This window comes from Chanodichthys erythropterus, chromosome 23 (genome assembly GCF_024489055.1).
Source record: "Chanodichthys erythropterus isolate Z2021 chromosome 23, ASM2448905v1, whole genome shotgun sequence".
NCBI classification, from domain to species: domain Eukaryota; kingdom Metazoa; phylum Chordata; class Actinopteri; order Cypriniformes; family Xenocyprididae; genus Chanodichthys; species Chanodichthys erythropterus.
Window position 1 is genome coordinate 20,754,494 of NC_090243.1, and position 24,463 is coordinate 20,778,956.

A 24,463-nucleotide genomic window follows, 5' to 3' on the forward strand; every position below is an offset into this window, starting at 1 on the left:
CTACTCGATACCATCTGAAACCGAGGACAGATTCTCATGATCCATCTGAGCCATACAGAAAAATGACCTTTGGAGAGAGAGACAAAAACAAACACCATAAAACCATCATGATGGTTGGAGAAACAGGAACAGGAAAAACAACCCTGATCAATGTGATGGTCAACTACATGTTGGATGTAAAGAGAAATGACAAGGTTTGGTTTGAGATCACAGATGATCAGAGTGACCGAACATCAGCCCAAAGTCAGACCTCCATCGTCACTGTTTATGAGTTTTATCTACAAGACAGTCCAATCCATTTAACAGTCATCGACACTCCAGGATATGGAGACAATAGAGGAGTTGAGAAAGATAAAGAGATCGCCATGAATTTGCTTCGTTTAAGCGAATCTACAAAAGAGATCAATGAAATAGATGCAGTGTGTCTGGTGATTAATTCACAACAACATCGACTTTCTGGCAGACGAATATACATATTTGATGCTGTTCAGTCTTTATTTGGAAGAGATATTGCTGAAAACATTATCCTGCTCTTCACACACTCAACTGGAGCTCAGCCTAAAGATGCCCTGATGGCTGTAAAAGAGGCTAAAATCAAGTGTGCAGAGAATGACAAGAATCAGCCAGTGTATTTCCTGTTTAACAACTGTCAGTCAGAAGTTGCTGATGAAGGATATGAAATGATACTGGAACAATCATGGGATCTCAGTTTTAGAGGAATGACAGGATTGTTCAAGTTTCTTGATATAATTCAACCAAAAACCTTCAAGATGACTCAAGATGTGTTACAACAAAGACAGCAGATGGAAACAAATATCTCCAATTTACGATCACGAGTTCAAATGATGAAACTGAAGCAAAGCGAGCTGATACAAACTCAAGAATCTCTTAAGGAATATGTCAAGAAGAATAAGAACTTTGAGTATGAAGTTGAAGTGTCCTACAAAGAGAGGGTTGATATTGATCTTTCTTTAGCCTATAAGGCGATGTGCTGCACCATCTGTGAGGAGAACTGTCATTATCCAGGATGCTGGTGGATCAGAGATCTCTCATGGTGCAGCGTGATGAGAAATTATCACTGTACAGTGTGCACAAATAAATGCCACTACAGCAAACACGTCAAAGAAGCAAAAATATATGTAGCAAAGACAAAGAAGGAGAGGAGGACAAATGAAGATTTAAAGAAGAAATATGATGACAAAATTAGCAATGTTGGGTTTGTGGTCAAGAAGCTGGAAGAAGAACTGCGTGAATTAGAGATGCAGAAAGTGAAACTTGTAAATGATGCTTTTCACTGTGTGAAAGCTCTAGAGATGATCGCACTAAACACTGATTCTGTGTTCACACTTCAGCACATTGATTACCTGATTGAGAAGCTGAATGAAATAAATGAGCCTGAAAGGGCTGAAACACTGGAAAACATCAAGAAGAGAGCAGGAGAAGAAAAACAAGCAGCTCTGAGATACATGTGTTTATCTGAATGTTATTTTTAAAAATCTGAGGAAACACATTAAGTTGGTTGTGAAAAGCATGTCTAATCTCACCAGCACCAAACTAACATTAACCAGCACACTGCCCTTAAGCTCTTTATAGAAAAATCAGAAATAAAATCCTGAAAATGTTGTAACTGCTTTCAGTCTTTCAGTGTGATGTAAATACATTGACTGTAATCATTGAATTCACTGAATTATTCAAAATCATTGACTGTAATTTCAATATTTCTGTTAATCTAAAATTGCATTGTTTTTTCTTCTTTAAGTGTCAGTTAACACTTTTTCATCACATCTGAAGGGGTTGATGTGAAGGGGCCGGTGTGTAGGAGCCATTTTAATGCAGTTATATTTTTGGGTGTCTATTGGGTGGCGCTCTGACAGTATATTAGGAGCGCATGAATAATTAGACAACGGGTGTGTTGATGGTAGAAGTGAGCAAGTAATTGATGCATGTGTAAATTAAATCCATGCACACAGATGTTAAAATGCAAGATTGTGTTCCAATCAATAAAAATTACTTCCAAATTAGCTTCCCGTGAGCTCTCATTCTAAGTTCATGGCATAACAATGCAACATTCATACCTTCCAGCAAAACACATCCATAATGTTCCTAAAGTGTTCAGTTTGAAATTATATTATGGCTGCTTTATTTCACACATACATTTAAATAACAGTGGTGTGAATAAGATATCAATGTTTTTACACGTGCATGTCTCTACACTTCCACATGTTCTGAAAAACATGAGTTGATGTTATACATATTTGACAATAATGACAATAATTAAACACCTGACATGGCTTGGGCTACAGCTTAAAGTTCATGAAGCATGTTTTTCCGAAGGTGCACAGTCCCTTTAAGTATACTGTACGAAGGTTCCTCTTAATATCACATGCTCGCTGAGGTTATGAATATTAAATAGGCTGCATGACGTTCACCGACGTGATTGGCGAGTGGACGCACCAGTCAGCTGATGAATGAACGAATCCAGCCATGGTGAAGGTTGAGCTCATGAATATTAAGTAGGTCACATGACTGTCGCTTCAGGAAGTTTACTGTAGCGTCCTCATGAATATTAATGAAGTAAGCCTTCGCTACTGTAGCGTTCGATGGCGGGATGTTTGTGATCTGAATGGCTGAAGCAGCAGATTCCTGTTTTCTAGGGTTTGATTTCAGCACGCAACAGGTAGAATCACACACACACACACACACACACACACGCTTTTAATGAAGTATAGTGTATATAAATACATATGTCAGTGTCTGTATTGCATAAGAGATGTTGTACTAGAGAAATCATTGCATGATGTTTTATGATAGAGTCACTTACTAAAGCAGTGTAGTGCTACTGTAGTACAGTGATGTATTTACCGTGATATTTACGTGCTACTTAAAGTTATTTTTAAAAATACCAGGGTAATATACTATGGTACATGTCAAAACATTAAAGTACCATGATATTTTTCAGTGTACTTGTGATACAAAACTCATTCTTAAGCTCTTAAATGCACATTTAGTTGATCTGCTTCTGTGTGTAGATCAGTGCACCAACACTGAGATTAAAGGTCAGTCAGTAGTTGACCTTTGGTCTCTCAGAATCTTGAATATTTGGTTAAATATATGTGTTGAGCCACTGATCAGGATGAGAGATTGCCTAGTGCTGAAAAAGTGTGAATTTGACAATAAAAATCATTAAATGAGTCTGGTGTGGGCTTCTGGACTCATACAGTTGAATTAATAACATCATAAATCTGGAGTTCAGCTCCCAGTGATTGATAACATGCATGCCTTAAATGCACTGGAAGTCGCTTTGGATAAAATCTGCCAAATGCATAAATGTACATTAAACTGATGCAAACACTTTTAAACTAATCCGTATCATCCTGATTTTATTGTTTAAGCTGAAAGTGGTCGCTATTGATGGGAAGCTTGATGTTGTTCATCAGAGCAGCGTTCAGTTTGACAGCGAGCTGCCGGAGTTCAGGTCAACATGTCACATTACTACTTATTATATTTTATATATCATATTTCTGTTATTTACAGGGTCCCCATACCCTTTTGGTCCATGATTACATGATACAAAATTATTATTAATAACATATATTTGCTATACAGACCTCAATGATATCCATTCATTTTCCAAGCCTGGAATTCACAATTTTAATACTTCCCTTTTTGTGTCCAATAATAACATGTGTTTCTGCAGGACTCATGGAGGAGTTCATATCCATGCAGACCAGCTGACGGTCACGTCTCCAGCGCTCATGTGGGTGAAGGTAAACCTGCCTGATCATTGAACACACCTGTAGATATGTAATAAATGATGACCATGAGTGATTCCTGGTGTGTTTGGATCTGTTGTGCTGTGTGTCGTCCGACTGCAGGCGCTTGATGTTCTCCTGGAAAAAATGAGGAACGCCGGCTTTGACTTCTCTCGAGTGAAGGCCGTCTCAGGCAGTGGACAGGTGACTTTAAATCATTTATTTATCATTATTTATGCAGTAAAATATACCTGAAATAAATCATCCCTCATAATGATGATCAGTTTTTTTTAGATGTTAATTTTTAGCATTAATTTGGTGGGAATCTGAGGGATTCCCTGTTTTTAAACTTGGTAAAATGTGGTAAAATAGTGGTTTATATCTGAAAGCATAATCAAATTACTCAAAACATTTATTAAACTGACACTCATGGAGAGTCACATGTGTAGAACTTTGATTGACAGACATTTAAAAAAATTTATTCCCAGCAAAAAAACAAAAAATAAATCAGTATATTTTAAAAATATAAAAAAAAATAACACTAATATAAATTTTATACTTATTTATATTACCTCATATATTTTCAATATAAGAATACAGCATGTATACAGCATATGTTTACATAGCATATATATATATATATATATATATTTTTTTTTTTTTGCTGTCAATTGTTAAAAAAATTAATAATTAATCACAACTAACATTAACATTTGTAATATTATTTTATATTGTAATGCATAATTTCACATTGAATCTCCAAATGAATGTAGAAACAGAATAAAGATGGTATATTTTAAGTAATTTTAAGTAATTATAGCAATTTAACATTACAGTATAATTTAAAGCCATAATTTTTTAACATTTAATAGGCTTTAAAAATATAACAACTTTAAATTTAAGTGATGTCGCATTTATTGTTTTTATTCTTTCTGTGATCATATGCAGTAATGCTAAAAACAGATGCTGTGATATTTTATTTATATATATATATAATATTTATTTTTTGCTGTATGGGGTTTTGTGTGTATTTCTGTTGATGCAGAATCAGTTCAGGTCTGGATTTCATGTTTGATCCGATGCTGAATCTCATGGATTTGATCTTTTTTCCAGCAACATGGCAGTGTGTTCTGGAGGAAGGGCGCAAGACAAACCCTCAATCATCTGGACCCGCGGAAACACTTACACGAGCTTTTACAGGTGACGCTCAGACTGTTTGTTGAGGGTCAAACGTCCATCCCTGATGGTTAATACTTCACCTGATGTATGATGACACAAGAGCTTCCTCTGATCATCTGTTTGCACGGGGCACATGTTGTGGAACTGATCAAATGTGTGTTTGTTTTGTGTAAAATCGTACATTGCATGACATACATGAAGTGGGAGCATAAATACCCTCAATCCACATTATGTATGTAGTGCTTGTTATTGTAGTATATATGTTTATGCTCTCAGTGCTCAGTGGGTTGTGTCTGCTGTAGGACAGTTTCGCGCTGCAGGACAGTCCGGTCTGGATGGACTCCAGTACGTCAGATCAGTGTCAGTATCTGGAGGCGGCAGTAGGAGGCGCTCAAACTCTGGCTGACATCACTGGATCACGAGCATATGAGGTGCTTTAACCCTGCCCTGTCTGTCTTATTTATACTAACTATAATGAAAATTAATAATATTAATAACTTTTCTGTATTTGTCAAACAGCGCTTCACTGGAAATCAGATTGCAAAGATTTATCGCTTGAAGCCGAATGAATTCAGAGAGTCGGAGGTAAAACTCAGTGTGCACAAATATCAATAAAACGCTCTCTAGAATTATTTATGAAGATGTTTGAAAATAGAAAGTGACGAGCCCTTCAGGATGATTATCCCAAATTAATGTTTCAGTAGGAAATAAATCAGCACAGGAAATAACTTTGCTCATTAAACTATTTTAAAATGTTTATGTTTGTGTGTAATTCTAATTATATATAGAATTTATATACATGAAAATATATTTTGTTATTTCATATAATAAATTTGATATAAAATAGTTTTTAATAAAAAATAATAAAATATTTATTGATTAATTTTTATAGCATTTGTTATAATTATTATTTTATAAAATATTGTTATAATTAAATAAAATTAGATATTAAAATATGTAGCTATATATATACACAGTATATACACACATATATATATAATTACAAACTGTTTAATTGTTTATGTAAATAAAATATATATTGAATTAAATTAAATTAATATATATTTTTTATTATTATATCTTAAAGTATATTGATCAAAATAAAATAATTATTATTATAAAATTTTTAAATAATTGGTTGATAAGTTATTTTTAATGTGTACATATTAATTTTAATTATATACAAGCAATTAAAACAGCTATAAACATATTTCAGTAAAAATAAATATTCATCCTGATTTTTGTGTTTGTATGTAATTATAATTATATAAAGAATTTATGTAAATTCTTATATATTTTTATAATGTTCATATAAAAGTAATTATCATAGAATTTAAAATAATTATTGTTGATAAAATATTTTAATTTTAAATATTTAAATATGAATTTATATAAATATAATATAAATATAATATAAATAAACATTTAAAACCGCTATAAACACATGGTTTCAGTAATAAATAAATATTCCTCATGATTTATATATATATGTATATGTGTGTGTAAATTCAAACAAATATTTATATATTTAATTATATATCATTTATATATATATACATTTTTTTCTATAAAATAAAATTATTTTGTTTATAAAAGATTGTTTTATTTTTTAATATTATTTAATTAGCTGTAAACAATTTCAGTAATGAATAAATATTCCTCATGATTGGATTTCATGTGTTTATTTAGCTAAATTAAAGAGCGTTGAGTCTGTGTCACATTAAAAGCATTTCCTGAGAGTAATTAAAGCACTAATTATGAGTGTGAATGAACTCATGAAGCAGTCGAGCATCAATATCTGTTGTAATAACATGTAATCGGTGTGATTGTCAGAGAATATCACTGATCAGCAGCTTCGCTTCATCTCTGTTCCTGGGCGACTACGCCTCGATCGACTTCAGCGACGGTACGTTCCCTCACCGCGGGCCTGAGGAGTGTGTGTCATGAGCCGTTTGATTGACCTCCGCCCCTCTCTGTCCTCTGAACACATCTGATGCATTATGAATAACTCTCTGATGAGTATTTCCCAACTCTGAATATAAAACTGTGATCAGATGAGGAAGTTTGCTGTCAGTTTATGAGCTGTGAATTATTAAGAAGTCTGATCTTCATTGAATCGTGTGTTTGTCTTCACATGAAGGTTCTGGGATGAATCTGATGGATATTTTTAAGAAGCGGTGGTCTCAGGCGTGTCTGAACGCCACAGCGCCGGAGTTGGCTGAAAAACTCGGAGATCTCACACCATCTACAGCTGTTCTGGTGATTTAGACTGTTTTTAATCTTTAACATCTCAAACGCCCTCTGAGGCCTGAAGTGATGAACTGTGTGTGTCTTTCACAGGGTCGTGTGTCTCCGTATTACTCTGAACGCTACGGGTTTCCACAGAGCTGTGCGGTGCTGGCCTTCACTGGAGACAATCCTGGTAAAAATCAAGCAGTTTCTGTCATTCTGTGTTCAACGTGTTACAAACGGACCTGCTTAACCTCAGAAAATCAGAATATTGAATGAACAGGTGATGCATACGTGATTTTACAGTGTCACTCAACCTCTTATCACTGATAACATCTTATTGACTGTAGATGGCAGCAACAACACACGAATACAGCTCTACACATGCAGCCATTACACACACACACACACACATTTATTTTACAATCTTTTATGTTTTTATTTATATATATATATATATATATTTATATATATATATATATATATATATATATATATATATATATATATATATATATATATATTACAAGATTGTAAAATAAATTGTCATTTTTTTAGTATACTTATATATGTAAAATAATAATAAAAAATAAATATTAATAAAAATTATCATATAGACATTTCATAAAAAATCTAACAAAAATGACAAAAACAACAGAAATACAAAAACTAACTTAGCTTAAAAATTAAAACAGAAAAATGTGAAAATACAAACTAATTAAAAATATTAATAAAATATTTCAATGATACTAAAATAACTAAAACTGAAAAAATAGAAAAAAATAAATATATACTTAAAAATAATAATAAAAATGACAAAAACAACAAAATTACTAAAACATTAAATTTAAATTAAATTAACAGAATATATATAAGATTGTAAACATTTTTTTTACATTTTAATATAATTATGTACATATACATACACACATATATAAATAATAATAATAACAACACATATATATATATATATATATATATATATATATATATATATATATATAAGTGAATATTGTTGAATATATATGAATGATATATTTTTAAATTAATATAAATTATATTGGAAGTATAACTTGTAATTAGGTTCATTTTCATATATATAATGTCTTCTGAACCATGGTCATGATAATTTTGTGGGATTTATACTTGCACGAAACAGGCCTAGAACGACTGCTGAGGTGAATAAATCTTAATTAATTTTTCCCAAGCATTTTTGTCAGCCGAACCCCTTTGAGCTCAAATATTTTCTTGAATTTCCCCAGAGATTTTAATTAAATTCTTCAATAATTCAACAACACATCTGCATGTTGACGGTTTTCTGAAGTTAATGATCACATGATGCACCTAAACAAGTAATAAAGCTCAGTGTTTTAATTTCATTGCTTTTATTTTAACATTATTTATTTTAATTTGACATTTTGATGATTTAATTTTCACAAACAACCTGCAGTTCTGAACAAAAAATAGAAATGTTGCCTTGGTTTGAGTAAAAGCACTAAAACTAAATTTGGAATAAAAATAAGTGAAAGCAAAAAAAATAATGACAAAAGCACATAGCAAAAGTTTCAATTTTTCTAGAAAGTGCTGAAATGTTTTTTTCCTCGGCTCCATCCTGATGAATTGAAATGAGAATTGCGGATCATTTTTCTCGGCGCTGAAGCTGCTGTTAGCGTGACGTTCCTGGTGATTTATTGAACTTTTGGTTTCTGTAAGGCCGCCAAGAACAGCTCTGACCACCTGTGATTAAACCTGACCCGAGTCGTCCCTCTGTCCCTGATTAAAACATGGAGGAGACGCCAGTGACGCCCGCCTGACCCTGTCACACTTCACTATCAGTGCTTCATTAGTTCATGACGTCCTCCAGGACAGAAGCGTCTGTTTTCAAACAGCAGATATGTGGGACTAGAGAAGATAGATTTGTTTTATTTAAGGATGTTTTGTGTCGTTTCAGGATCTCTGGCAGGAATGAGGCTACAGGAAGGAGATCTAGCGGTGAGTGTTTTACTAATAAACAAATGAAAATACAAACATCAAAGTCGCTGTACCGAAACCCAGAGAGTTCTGATGTTTTACACACATTCACAACTGATCACTTTTGGTCAACTTGTTTAAATTAATATTTTATTCATCAAGGATGCATTGAATTGATCAGAAGTGACAGTGATGCTAGTGTTTAGGAGTTAAATCTGGAGCTAATTAGCTTGAAATCAGAGTTATTATAGTTAAATAAAACATAAGCCATAAAAACACTTTCGTTTCTTAAAATAAACTTAAACTGACATAAAATAAAATATTAAAAAAGCATTATTTTTATTTATTTTCAGCTAGTTGATAAGGCAGCATTCCTCATTTACATTTAGTTACACTAAAATAAAAATGAGTTACTATTGACTAAAATTTGACCTGAAAAATAAATAAATATATATATATATATATATATATATATATATATATATATACTTAAAAACAAATAATAAAAATGACAAAAAACAACAAGATTAATTAAAAATTTAAAAAATACAAACTAATTAAAAAATATTAAAATATCTCAATGATACTAAAATAACTAACTGAAATAAAAATTAAAAAATCATATAGACATTTAAAAAAAACTAATAAATATGACAAAACATAAGATTTAACTTAAATTAAAAATGAAAACAAAAAATATAAAAATACAAACTAATTAAAAAAATATATAAAATATCTCAATAATACTAAAATAACCAAAACTGAAATAAAAATTAAAAAATCATATAGACATTTAAAAAAAACTAATAAATATGACAAAACATAAGATTTAACTTAAATTAAAAATGAAAACAAAAAATATAAAAATACAAACTAATTAAAAAAATATATAAAATATCTCAATAATACTAAAATAACCAAAACTGAAATAAAAATTAAAAAATCATATAGACATTTAAAAAAAACTAATAAATATGACAAAACATAAGATTTAACTTAAATTAAAAATGAAAACAAAAAATATAAAAATACAAACTAATTAAAAAAATATATAAAATATCTCAATAATACTAAAATAACCAAAACTGAAATAAAAATTAAAAAATCATATAGACATTTAAAAAAACTAATAAATATGACAAAACATAAGATTTAACTTAAATTAAAAATGAAAACAAAAAATATAAAAATACAAACTAATTAAAAAAATATATAAAATATCTCAATAATACTAAAATAACCAAAACTGAAATAAAAATTAAAAAAATCATATAGACATTTAAAAAAACTAATAAATATGACAAAACATAAGATTTAACTTAAATTAAAAATGAAAACAAAAAATATAAAAATACAAACTAATTAAAAAAATATATAAAATATCTCAATAATACTAAAATAACCAAAACTGAAATAAAAATTAAAAAATCATATAGACATTTAAAAAAAACTAATAAATATGACAAAACATAAGATTTAACTTAAATTAAAAATGAAAACAAAAAATATAAAAATACAAACTAATTAAAAAAATATATAAAATATCTCAATAATACTAAAATAACCAAAACTGAAATAAAAATTAAAAAATCATATAGACATTTAAAAAAAACTAATAAATATGACAAAACATAAGATTTAACTTAAATTAAAAATGAAAACAAAAAATATAAAAATACAAACTAATTAAAAAAATATATAAAATATCTCAATAATACTAAAATAACCAAAACTGAAATAAAAATTAAAAAATCATATAGACATTTAAAAACAAATCATAAAAATGGCAAAAACACACAAGATTACTAAAAATTAAACTGAAATTAAAAATTAAAACAAAAGTAAAACAAATATATTAGTATCATTGAGATAATTTATTATTTGTTTTACTTTTGTTTTAATTTTTAATTTCAGTTTAATTTTTAGTAATCTTGTGTGTTTTTGCCATTTTTATGATTTGTTTTTAAATGTCTATATGATGATTTTTTAAATATTTTTATTTAGTTTTGGTTATATTAGTATCATTGAGATAATTTATTAACTAAAACTGAAATAATAAATATAAAAAATCATATAAACATATTTAAAAAAACAACTAATAAAAATGACCAAAAAACATGACATTACTAAAATTTTAACTGAAAATACAAACTAATTAAAAAAGGTGCTAAAATAACTAAAACAGATATAAAAATTATAAAATTAAATAGACAAAAAAAAAAGACAAAAAATCAATTTCTAAAACAAATTAAAAATGAAAACAGAAAAAAATATAAAAATAAAAACAAAGTAAAAACACTAATAAAATGTTGTTGATTCTTAAAATCGTAGTCCTGTTATTCTTTCCTGTGTTTAAGGTCCAGTGTTTCTGCCAGTTTTGGACCCATAATTGCAGCTCAGATTTATGTTTCTAAAATAAAATACTGCAATTAGTGATTTAGATTCTGTGTGACAGATGAATGTATCCAAACATCAAAGCCTCTGGATTCCTGTGTGGATAAACCCCCGTCACATGACCACATCCGTGTGTTTCATGTGCTGAAGAAGCACCTTTGATCCGCTCTTAAATGATGAATCGCGTCTCCTCGCTGAACTCTTCGACTCTTCATAAATAATTTCAGCCTCTTTCATCCACACGTTTGAATATATATCAGCACGGACACTTGCGGACACTCGCGTTAGGGTTGATGAAATAGTTGGAGAGCACGTGGAAAACCAAAACCTGTTGAAACTGTTGCATATTCAGGCCTAAAATGGTTCGGAATGTCCAGAGTAACATTCAAATGTAACGGAATGATTGAAGAACGATGAAATGGAATGTTCATATAACCAAGAAGAAACATTTGAAAAGAACATTCATTCAGAACAACTTAATCGGAACGTTAGCTAAACGTTTGTTGAATATATGAGTGTTTTAGGTGTGTCAGTGTGGTGATGTTGTTCTGGATTGTCTCCACAGGTCAGTTTGGGCACCAGCGACACGGTTTTCCTGTGGATCCGGGATCCCAAACCCACAGTGGAGGGCCACATCTTCTGTAACCCGGTGGACTGCAGCGCGTACATGGCTTTGATATGGTAAAACACACACAGCGCCTGATGTAAACCTGGGCGTATGTTACTGTCTGACCTCAGAGAAAATACTCTGACACCAAAACGGTCAAGAACATGTGATTCTGCTGGTCATATTTCACCCCGAAATAAACATTTGCATTGTTTCTTTACTGTACTGAAAACAACCTCATTCTGATTAACATGACATTGTGAAGTATTTGTTGTTTTGCATTTCATTTATTCTGATTTAAACAAAATGTTTCAATAAAATGTTTTTATGCTAACATTTTACAATTAGGTTCTATTAGTTAACTTTGGTTTAAGCATATTAACTAACGATGAGCAATGCATTCGTTGCAGTATTTGCTACTCTTTGCTAACATTAGTTAATAAAAATACAAAATTCTGTAGATTTTGGGGTGAAATATGACATTTCTCTGTGAGATTTGGCCAAGTGTATGATTCTGTTATGCTCATTTTGTGTGTTTAATGTTTGACAGAACTGATATTGTGTCATAATTCATGTTTCTGTGGCTCTTGAAGAATAACCTCAACACTTGACTCTCTGTTCCCGTCACAGTGTTTGAGAAATAAAAGTGAGTCAATGTAAAAACTGCACTCTCTGTGCAGCTCGACACTGACCTTCTTGAATTTTTAAAATGAGGGTTTGAATGTTTTTGTTTACGTGAGGGACGGCGACGTCAGTGCTTTACCCGTCAAGGCTGGATGTATAAAAAGCGAGTTTGGTTACTTGCTTTTTCCTGAGAATGTGAAATTGTATTCTGTGAACTTTAGATGTAATGAAGATTGACCTCATTTACAACATCGTCAGACAAGAGGAAGAGAGTCGTGTTCACAGCATTCAGAGGCAGAAAGTTTTTATCTGAAGTGTCACAGTCACCAGTTATGTTTAACCTGAAACTCTCTTGTGTCTCTCAGCTTTAAAAACGGCTCTTTCACACGAGAGAGGATTCGTAACGAATGTGCTGGAGGATCATGGGAACGTTTCTCCAGCGCTCTGAGGTCCACACCGATGGGAAACAATGGAAATTTAGGTGGTTAAATATTGTATATACCAGGGATATTGTTGTTAACTAAAACTGAAACCATAAAAAAAAACATTTTCATTACTTGAGTTGAAAATTATATAAAATATACATTTATTTTATATTTAAATAACTTATTTTATTTCAGCTTGTTGCCAAAGCAAAATCTTTTCTGTATTATTCTGATGTATTAAAATAAGTAAAATTCAACCTGAAATAAAATTAATAAAAACTATATATAGATAAAAAAAAAATGGCAAAACAAAATTATTATAACCATTAAAAAACTAAATAACTAAAACCATAAAAACATTTTCATTACTTGAAATAAAATAAATGTTAACTGAAATAAATTAGTTAAGTTTTTTATTATTTTATTTTTTTTATTTCCCAAAGCAACATTCTTCATTTTCATTTGGTTTAACTTAATGTACTAACATAACTAAAACAAAATAAAATTAATAAAAATATATAAACATTTTTAAAAATATAAATATGACAAAAACACAACAAAATGACAAACCATTAAAAAAACAAAATAACTAAAACCATAAAAACATTTTCATTACTTGAAATAAAAATAAATGTTAACTGAAATAAAATCAGTTAACAGTTTTTTTTATTTCATTTTATTATTTTATTTTATTTTCCAAAGCAACTTTCTCATATTCATTTGGTTTAACTTAATGTACTAAAATACCTAAAACAAAATAAAATTTAAAAAAAAGTAACATATTTAGAACATATTAAATGTTCATATTAATTATATTAAACATATTTAATGTAAATAAACATTTCTATACTTAATTTTATTTCAGCATTTCTTAAAGCAACATTTCTCATTTTCATTTAATTTAACTTAATGTACTAAAATACCTAAAACTAAAAATGAAAACTATATAGACATACATAAAAAAAAGACAAAAACACAAAATAAAATTACTAAGACTTTAAAATGAAAATGAAAAATACAAAAAAATATTTCAGTAACAATAATAGATTTTAAAAATATATAATAAACATTAAAAAATTATAGTAAAAATTATATATTTTTAATTATATAATAATAATAATAATAATAATACATAAAATAAATATAACAATAATATGTACAATATATTTAAAAATATATATTTAATAACAGCATCTCAATGATACACTTGGATACTTCCCGACAAGTCAACTTTAGACTATCTGTGTTCCTATTTAATCTGAGACATTAGTGACGACAGCATCCATATGCTTCTCACACGACCCTGCCGTCTCACGTGGGTAGTTAATCAATGAAGCCTGATGAAGCCGTGACGTTTGTCCTTGTCCTGATGCGTCTGTGTGTTTTCAGGCATCTATTTTGACGTGATGGAGATTACGCCTCCCGCTGCCGGCGTTCACAGGTTTAATGCTGAAGGTCAAAGGGTGAGTCATTGAGTGGGCGTGCTGTAAACAAGACGCACTGCTCGCTACAGATTGATTTGCCCTTTTCAGGTTCATTTACTTCGGCTGAACAGGTTTGCAAATATTGCCACTGATCTGATAATTGCTTAATTTGTGCTAATTGGGTCACAGTTCAGTTCACCTGCCATAAGATGCTCATTAACCCTCCAGGAGTTGCACCCTCTGTTATTTTGTTCCTACTGTAGCATTTTCACATTTCAGCTTAAAATTTTAGGATTTTTAGGGGTCTAAACACCAAAGGTTTTGGAAAAAAATTGGCTGGATGGTCCCATTCGTACATCGCTACACACCCATCTGACACTAGCTGGCGCTATAATAAGGCAGTTTGCTTTTTGGATCATAACTTTGGAACCATAAAGGCTAGAAATAAATTTCTTACCCCCCACCCAGAATCATTGAGTCAAGTCATACATATCGATTCTATTTCCGCCTATAAAATTGTAGGTTTTAGGGTTAATTGGTCAACAGTTTTTACGAGTTGACCTATATGCAATGTCCAACTTAATAAAACTTGAAACACAAAGACAACAGGGCATTCTGAGGACTCACACCAAGTTTCGTAAAATTCCGCCAATAGGGGGTGCTACAGGGTTAATTTAGGGTTAATTGGTCAGCAATGCCCATTTTTACAAGCTGACGTATAGTTGCTGAATGCAATGTCCAAGTTCAATGAAACTTGATACACAAAAACAACAGGGCATTCTGAGGATGCACACCAAGTTTCGTAAAATTATGCCAATAGGGGGTGCTACAGGGTTAATTTAGGTTTAATTTAGGGTTAATTGGTCAACAATGGCCATTTTTATGAATTGACCTATAATTGCTGAATGCAATGTCCAAGCTTAATGAAACTTGACACATAAAGACAACAGGGCAGTCTGAGAACATACACCAAGTTTCATAAAATTCCGCCAATAAGGGGCGCTACAGGGTTAATTTAGGTTTAATTGGTCAGCAATGCCCATTTTTATGAATTGACCTATAATTGCTGAATGCAATGTTGAAACTAAATGAAACTTGACACACAAAGACAACAGGGCATTCTGAGGATGCTCACCAAGTTTCATAAAATTATGCCAATAGGGGGTGCTACAGGGTTAATTTAGGTTTAATTTAGGGTTAATTGGTCAACAATGGCCATTTTTATGAATTGACCTATAATTGCTGAATGCAATGTTGAAACTAAATGAAACTTGACACACAAAGACAACAGGGCATTCTGAGGATGCTCACCAAGTTTCACAAAATTCTGCCAATAGGGGGCGCTACAACTTAAAGAACATTGTAACTCTGTGACTGTATGATCCATACAATTGAAAATTGATATATATCTTCTTTGGTGGACGTCCTAACATATCCTCTAATATGATTTGGATACTTAAAAAAACATGTAAAAACAACCTCAGGGTTGTGTTTAATTGTCATGAAAATAATGTCTCAATAATGTAACAAGCCCGGTTCTCATCCTGTGGTTGATAGGCGGCTGGCGGTGTCAGTTGAGTTCAGCTCAGTGCTCATGTGTGGGAATGTTGCCGTCAGACTCAAAGAATGCTTTATGGGAGCAGAAGCGGTGTCTGGTTACTTGAAGCCTGTCTTTGTGTTCACTCTTGCACAGGTAGCTGCCTTTGACCGCGAGGTGGAAATCCGAGCCCTGGTTGAAGGACAGTTCTTGGCCAAACGAGTTCATGCCGAAAAGCTGGGCTACAAGATCAGTAAGTGTCTGATCTCCATCTCATGTTCTCACTGTTGTCTGCTCATCTTTGAGTGAGTTATCTCTCTTCTTACACTCCCTCAATCATTAGTGCAGTTTCCTTTGCCAGTCATCAATATTACTTTAGCATCTGCATAGCAACATGCTAAATCCTACCTATATTACCTTAGCAACTGCATAGCAACACCTCAGCAACCGCATGGCAACATGCTAAAACCACCACAGAAACCCCATTGCCGCAATTGCATAGCAACACCCTAGAAACTGAATGGAAACATACTAAAACCCACCTATATTACCTTAGCAACTGCACAACAACATGCTGAAACTGGAGCAGCAACCGCATGGCAGTGTGCTAAAATCAACCTACCTTTGGAAGCACATGGCAACATGCTAAATCCACAGCAGCAACTGCATAGCAAGTTTTCTTATAAACTACATAGCAACACCTTAGCAACCATATGACAGTGTGTTAAAACCAAGCTATTTTTACCATAGCAACACCCTAGCAACCAGACAGCAAAATGCTAAAACCCACCTATATTATCTTGGCAACCACACAACAACTTGCTTAAACTGCAGCAGCGACAACATAGCAACAACCACTTAGCAATTTCCAACCTATATTACCCAGCTATAAACCACATTGCAACATGCTGAAACCACAGCAGCAACAGCATAGCAACACCTTTGCAACTGCGTGGCAACTTGCTGAAACTGCAGCAGCAACCGCGTAGCAACACCTTAGCAACCGCATGGCAGTGTGCTAAAACCCACCTATATTACCTTTGCAAGTGCATGGCAACATGTTGAAACCACAGCAGCAACTGCATAGCAACACCTTAGCAACTGCGTGGCAACATGCTAAAACCACAGCAGCAACTATATGGCAACAACCTAGAAACTTCATGGCATTGGCAACATGCTTAAACTGCAGCAGAAACAACATAGAAACCACATGGCAAGGTGCTAAAACCCAACTATATTATCTTTGCAACCGCATTGCAACTCCCTAGCAACCAGAGAGCAAAATGCTAAAACCTACCTATATTACCTTAGAAACCGCATAACAACACCCTAGAAACTGCATGTCAGCATGCTAAAACCTACCTATATTACTTCAGCAACTGCATGGCAAGATGCCAAAACCGCATAAGCAACTGCATGGCAAAATCTGCACAGCAACTTACCTTAGAAACCGTATAACAACACCCTAGAAACTGCATGTTAGCATTCTAAAACTAACCTATATTACCTCAGCAACTGCATGGCAAGATACCAAAACCGCATAAGCAACTGCATGGCAACATCTGCACAGCAACTTACCTTAGAAACTGCATAACAACCATATGGCAAGGTGTTAAAACCAAATATATTACCTTAGCAACCACATAGCAACACCCTAGCAAAATAATAAAACCCACCTATATTACCTTAGTAACGACAAAACAACACCCTAGAAACTAGAAACCACATCAGCAACTGCATACTGCATTACCTTAGAAACTGCATAGCAACACCCTAGCAACCACATGACAATGTGCTAAAACCTACCTATATTATCTTAGCAACCACATAGCAACACCCTAGCAACCACATGCCAATGTTCTAACACCCACCTATATTGCCTTAGCAACTGCATAGCAACACCCTAGCAACCACCTGGCAATGTGCTAAAACCCACCTATATTACCATAGCAACACCCTAGCAACCACATGGCAACTTGCTAAAAACACCTGTTCAAGGTTCTTCTCCACTCTTGTTTTCTCATTGTCTGCTCTTTTCACTCCTGATTGTGTGCTGTATTTGAATACTTCATGTCCTCCAGCGACCGTTTGTGACTTTCTAGGGTGTATATGAAGTGCTGGCGCGTCGCTGTGTGCGCTCATTTCTCGCCCTCTGTTGTGTGGCGGCGGCGCGGGTGATTATATGATGAAGCGGGACTCTGGCTGCCAAGAGCCGCAGAAACAAACAGGCTTTAATTAAACTCCGATCAGCCACTGAGCACGGGGAATTTTCTCCTCGCCTGAAGGAAATTCCCCTGATTATTGGATGACCCGCTTACGGCTCGCCCCGCTGTTAGAGGAAGATCGGCGCTCGGGAGCAGAGCAGCAGGGCTCAGAAGTTTCACCAGTCAGTCGTGCTTTTATCATGTTTAATATTCACTCATGCAGATTCTGGTTGGCATATCACATGAATAGAACATTAGGACCATTTTTAGGTCTCGAGTGTCACAATATTATTAAACATTGAGATTAACATTAACTAAGATGAATAAATGCTGTAGAAGGATATTGTTAGTTCAGGTTAACCAATGAAAGCTTATTGTAAAGTGTTTTTGTAGTAGTTTTACTCTCACCACCCAGCATCTCTTCCACATGTATTCACTCAGATATCTCCAGACCTGAGGGAGGTTTCTCAGTCTTTTATCGGGCAGGAACGTTGTCTGTCGATTTGTGCCGAAGGTGGTTTGACATTTTGTCTTGCCGCAGGGCGTTAGTGTGATGTAAACTCGCTCTCATCTGAAGGTCAGCGGTGTTCTGACCGGGGTTTAACCAGAGTCACGCTGGACGCGTCTATCGATAGTCATTAATAATGCACCTGCAGCAGTCAACACAAACATCTCAATGAGACCGCGGGGCTGTGCATGTGATGCATGAGTGCATCTCAATGCAGGAAAACACGGATCAGAAGACTCTGGATTGAGAAACACCAGCCCAGGATGAGATGTGTGATTCTCACTGTCCTGAAAACACTGTGCTTTACATTATATCCCTGTGAGAAGGCATTGATGATGATGATGAAGATGGCCACGCCCCCTCATATGGGCGGAGCTCTCACTGAATTCATCATAGTGCTGAAGGATATTGATGCTCTGCATTATAAAAAAAACATTTATTCTTTAATAAATATTTAAAAATGTCTAAATCTTAAATATAAATGCTTAATGTAAATTGTAATAATCATAAACAGAATGTTAAATATAAATCCAAATGAGATGCATTATTAATTCACATACTTAAGTTGCATTTATATTTAAATTTATAAGTTAGATTTACATTTACATTTATTTTTGCTTTTAATATTCATTTCTTTCTTGATTGCTTTCAGAGTGTCACGGATCCTGAAAAACTCTTAAAATCCATAATGTAAAAAACGAAGCCTTAATTATCATTAACATGTCTTAAATCTACTTCTCAAAGATGTAAATAATTTGGTCAAACTCGCACAGATTTAGATATTTTCACTCATTGCTTTTTAAAATGATGAAATCAGTCTAGTGCATCAAAGTGAATTAAAACAGAAATATATTACTCTTCTTATTTTGTATCTCCAAATAAAAATGCACGATTATTATTAAGTTAAGATGTTATATGCAGGTCTTGAACTTTTCTGGAAATATACCTTCTTTCTTTCGTTGATTCGTTCTTTTGTTCGTTCTTTGTTTGTTTCGTTCTTTCTTTTGTTCATTTTTTGTTTCTGTCTTTCGTTTGTTCTTTCTTGCTTGTTCATTCTTTCTTTCGTTCGTTCGTTTATTTGTTCTTGCCTGCTTTCTTTCTTGCTTTCATTCTTTTGTTTGTTCGTTCGTTCTTTCATTCTTTCTTTTGTTCGTTCTTTCTTTTGTTTGTTCTTTCATTCGTTCCTTCTTTCGTTCTTTCTTTTGTTTGTTCTTTCTTTCATTCGTTCTTTCTTTTTCTTTCTTTCTTTCTTTCTTTCTTTTTCATTCTTTTGTATGTTCATTCTTTCTTTTGTTTGTTCTTTCGTTCATTTTTTTCTTTTTGTTCATTTGTTCGTTCATTCGTTTGTTCTGCTTTCTTTCTTTCATTCATTTATTCTTTCGTTCGTTCTTTTGTTTATTCCATTCTTTTGCTCGTTATTGCTTTTGTTCGTTTGTTTTCTTTCTTGCTTTCGTTCATTCCTTTTGTTCTTTCTTTTGTTCTTTCTTTCTTTTGTTCTTTCTTTCCTTTGTTTGTTCTTGCTCGCTTTCTTTATTGCTTTCATTCTTTTGTTTGTTTGTTCTCTTTCATTCGTTCCTTCTTTCGTTCTTTCTTTTATTTGTTCTTTCTTTTGTTTGCTCTTTCTTTCATTCGTTCGTTCCTTCTTTCGTTCTTTCTTTTGTTTGTTCTTTCTTTTGTTTGCTCTTTCTTTCATTCGTTCGTTCCTTCTTTCGTTCTTTCTTTTGTTTGTTCTTTCTTTCATTCGTTCGTTCCTTCTTTCGTTCTTTCTTTTGTTTGTTCTTTCATTCATTCGTTCTTTCTTTCATTCTTTCTTTCTTTCTTTCATTTGTTCTTTCTTGCTTTCTTTTTCATTTGTTTGTTAATTCTTGCTTTCTTTCTTTCGTTCGTTTGTTCTTTCGTTCGTTCATTTGTTCGTTCATTCGTTCGTTTGTTCTTGCTTTCTTTCTTTCTTGTTTTCATTCGTTTATTCTTTCGTTCGTTCTTTTGTTTATTTCGTTCTTTTGCTCGTTATAGCTTTTGTTCGTTAGTTTTCTTTCTTGCTTTCGTTCATTCCTTTCTTTCGTTTGTTCTTGCTTGCTTGCTTTATTTCTTTTTTTTTTCTTTTTGTTCTTTCGTTCTTGCTTGCTTGCTTGCTTTCTTTCGTTTGAAAGAAAGAACGAACAAACATTCATTCGTTCTTTCTTTCATTTGAACTTTCTTGCTTTCTTTAATTTGTTCTTTCTTCGTTCGTTCTTTCTTTCTTGCTTTCATTCTTTTGTTTGTTCGTTCGTTCTTTCATTCTTTCTTTTGTTCGTTCTTTCTTTTGTTTGTTCTTTCATTCGTTCCTTCTTTCGTTCTTTCTTTTGTTTGTTCTTTCTTTCATTCATTCTTTCTTTTTCTTTCTTTCTTTCTTGCTTTCTTTTTCATTCTTTTGTATGTTCATTCTTTCTTTTGTTTGTTCTTTCGTTCATTTTTTCTTTTTGTTCATTTGTTCGTTCATTCGTTTGTTCTGCTTTCTTTCTTTCTTTCATTCATTTATTCTTTCGTTCGTTCTTTTGTTTATTCCATTCTTTTGCTCGTTATTGCTTTTGTTCGTTTGTTTTCTTTCTTGCTTTCGTTCATTCCTTTTGTTCTTTCTTTTGTTCTTTCTTTCTTTTGTTCTTTCTTTCCTTTGTTTGTTCTTGCTCGCTTTCTTTATTGCTTTCATTCTTTTGTTTGTTTGTTCTCTTTCATTCGTTCCTTCTTTCGTTCTTTCTTTTATTTGTTCTTTCTTTTGTTTGCTCTTTCTTTCATTCGTTCGTTCCTTCTTTCGTTCTTTCTTTTGTTTGTTCTTTCTTTTGTTTGCTCTTTCTTTCATTCGTTCGTTCCTTCTTTCGTTCTTTCTTTTGTTTGTTCTTTCTTTCATTCGTTCGTTCCTTCTTTAGTTCTTTCTTTTGTTTGTTCTTTCTTTCATTCGTTCTTTCTTTCATTCTTTCTTTCTTTCTTTCATTTGTTCGTTCTTTCTTGCTTTCTTTTTCATTTGTTTGTTAATTCTTGCTTTCTTTCTTTCGTTCGTTTGTTCTTTCGTTCGTTCATTTGTTCGTTCATTAGTTTGTTTGTTCTTGCTTTCTTTCTTTCTTGTTTTCATTCGTTTATTCTTTCGTTCGTTCTTTTGTTTATTTCGTTCTTTTGCTCGTTATAGCTTTTGTTCGTTAGTTTTCTTTCTTGCTTTCGTTCATTCCTTTCTTTCGTTTGTTCTTGCTTGCTTGCTTTATTTCTTTTTTTTTTCTTTTTGTTCTTTCGTTCTTGCTTGCTTGCTTGCTTTCTTTCGTTTGAAAGAAAGAACGAACAAACATTCATTCGTTCTTTCTTTCATTTGAACTTTCTTGCTTTCTTTAATTTGTTCTTTCTTCGTTCGTTCTTTCTTTCTTGCTTTCATTCTTTTGTTTGTTCGTTCGTTCTTTCATTCTTTCTTTTGTTCGTTCTTTCTTTTGTTTGTTCTTTCATTCGTTCCTTCTTTCGTTCTTTCTTTTGTTTGTTCTTTCTTTCATTCATTCTTTCTTTTTCTTTCTTTCTTTCTTGCTTTCTTTTTCATTCTTTTGTATGTTCATTCTTTCTTTTGTTTGTTCTTTCGTTCATTTTTTTCTTTTTGTTCATTTGTTCGTTCATTCGTTTGTTCTTGCTTTCTTTCTTTCTTTCATTCATTTATTCTTTCGTTCGTTCTTTTGTTTATTCCATTCTTTTGCTCGTTATTGCTTTTGTTCGTTTGTTTTCTTTCTTGCTTTCGTTCATTCCTTTTGTTCTTTCTTTTGTTCTTTCTTTCTTTTGTTCTTTCTTTCCTTTGTTTGTTCTTGCTCGCTTTCTTTATTGCTTTCATTCTTTTGTTTGTTTGTTCTCTTTCATTCGTTCCTTCTTTCGTTCTTTCTTTTATTTGTTCTTTCTTTTGTTTGCTCTTTCTTTCATTCGTTCGTTCCTTCTTTCGTTCTTTCTTTTGTTTGTTCTTTCTTTTGTTTGCTCTTTCTTTCATTCGTTCGTTCCTTCTTTCGTTCTTTCTTTTGTTTGTTCTTTCTTTCATTCGTTCGTTCCTTCTTTCGTTCTTTCTTTTGTTTGTTCTTTCATTCATTCGTTCTTTCTTTCATTCTTTCTTTCTTTCTTTCATTTGTTCATTCTTTCTTGCTTTCTTTTTCATTTGTTTGTTAATTCTTGCTTTCTTTCTTTCGTTCGTTTGTTCTTTCGTTCGTTCATTTGTTCGTTCATTCGTTTGTTTGTTCTTGCTTTCTTTCTTTCTTGTTTTCATTCGTTTATTCTTTCGTTCGTTCTTTTGTTTATTTCGTTCTTTTGCTCGTTATAGCTTTTGTTCGTTAGTTTTCTTTCTTGCTTTCGTTCATTCCTCTCTTTCGTTTGTTCTTGCTTGCTTGCTTTATTTCTTTTTTTTTCTTTTTGTTCTTTCGTTCTTGCTTGCTTGCTTGCTTTCTTTCGTTTGAAAGAAAGAACGAACAAACATTCATTCGTTCTTTCTTTCATTTGAACTTTCTTGCTTTCTTTAATTTGTTCTTTCTTCGTTCGTTCTTTCTTTCTTGCTTTCATTCTTTTGTTTGTTCGTTCGTTCTTTCATTCTTTCTTTTGTTCGTTCTTTCTTTTGTTTGTTCTTTCATTCGTTCCTTCTTTCGTTCTTTCTTTTGTTTGTTCTTTCTTTCATTCATTCTTTCTTTTTCTTTCTTGCTTTCTTTTTCATTCTTTTGTATGTTCATTCTTTCTTTTGTTTGTTCTTTCGTTCATTTTTTTCTTTTTGATCATTTGTTCGTTCATTCGTTTGTTCTTGCTTTCTTTCTTTCTTTCATTCATTTATTCTTTCGTTCGTTCTTTTGTTTATTCCATTCTTTTGCTTATTGCTTTTGTTAGTTTGTTTTCTTTCTTGCTTTCGTTCATTCCTTTTGTTCTTTCTTTCCTTTGTTTGTTCTTGCTCGCTTTCTTTATTGCTTTCATTCTTTTGTTTGTTTGTTCTCTTTCATTCGTTCCTTCTTTCGTTCTTTCTTTTGTTTGTTCTTTCTTTTGTTTGCTCTTTCTTTCATTCGTTCGTTCCTTCTTTCGTTCTTTCTTTTGTTTGTTCTTTCTTTCATTCGTTTCTTGTTTGTTCTTTCTTTCATTCGTTTCTTGTTTGTTCTTTCTTTATTTCATTCTTTCTTTCTTTCTTTCTTTCATTTGTTCATTCTTTCTTGCTTTCTTTTTCATTTGTTTGTTCATTCTTGCTTTCTTTCTTTCGTTCGTTCGTTCATTTGTTCGTTCATTCGTTTGTTTGTTCTTGCTTTCTTTCTTTCTTGTTTTCATTCGTTTATTCTTTCGTTCGTTCTTTTGCTCGTTATTGCTTTTGTTCGTTAGTTTTCTTTCTTGCTTTCATTCATTCCTTTTCTTTCTTTCGTTTGTTCTTGCTTGCTTGCTTTATTTCTTTTTTTTTTCTTTTTGTTCTTTCGTTCTTGCTTGCTTGCTTGCTTGCTTTCTTTCGTTTGAAAGAAAGAAAGAACGAACAAACATTCATTCGTTCTTTCTTTCATTTGAACTTTCTTGCTTTCTTTAATTTGTTCTTTCTTTTGTTCGTTCGTTCTTTCTTTCTTGCTTGCTTGTTTTCTAAAGATCAGAGTTATATTCATGTG

General features: G+C 32.3%; 1 protein-coding gene across 4 annotated transcripts in view; it reads left to right on the plus strand.

Moving 5' to 3' along the window:
- Positions 1-2,580: 2,580 nt before the first annotated feature.
- xylb (xylulokinase homolog (H. influenzae)) overlaps positions 2,581-24,463 on the plus strand; it is a 43,144-nt gene continuing 21,261 nt past the window's right edge. For 2 of the 4 annotated variants that reach the window (XR_010893775.1, XM_067377979.1), the window contains exons 1-15: positions 2,581-2,677; positions 3,393-3,475; positions 3,698-3,767; positions 3,876-3,956; positions 4,866-4,952; positions 5,234-5,362; positions 5,451-5,516; positions 6,765-6,837; positions 7,072-7,190; positions 7,272-7,353; positions 9,112-9,152; positions 12,091-12,206; positions 13,122-13,237; positions 14,571-14,644; positions 16,299-16,395. Coding sequence is in view for 1 of the 4 variants with exons in the window: in XM_067377979.1 (XP_067234080.1) it covers positions 2,624-2,677; positions 3,393-3,475; positions 3,698-3,767; positions 3,876-3,956; positions 4,866-4,952; positions 5,234-5,362; positions 5,451-5,516; positions 6,765-6,837; positions 7,072-7,190; positions 7,272-7,353; positions 9,112-9,152; positions 12,091-12,206; positions 13,122-13,237; positions 14,571-14,644; positions 16,299-16,395 (1,288 nt within the window). In the remaining 3 variants the exon portion in view is untranslated. Of the gene's footprint in view, positions 2,678-3,392; positions 3,476-3,697; positions 3,768-3,875; positions 3,957-4,865; positions 4,953-5,207; positions 5,363-5,450; positions 5,517-6,764; positions 6,838-7,071; positions 7,191-7,271; positions 7,354-9,111; positions 9,153-12,090; positions 12,207-13,121; positions 13,238-14,570; positions 14,645-16,298; positions 16,396-24,463 lie in introns of those variants that run through there. The other 2 variants (XR_010893776.1, XR_010893777.1) reach the window with 2 other exon arrangements.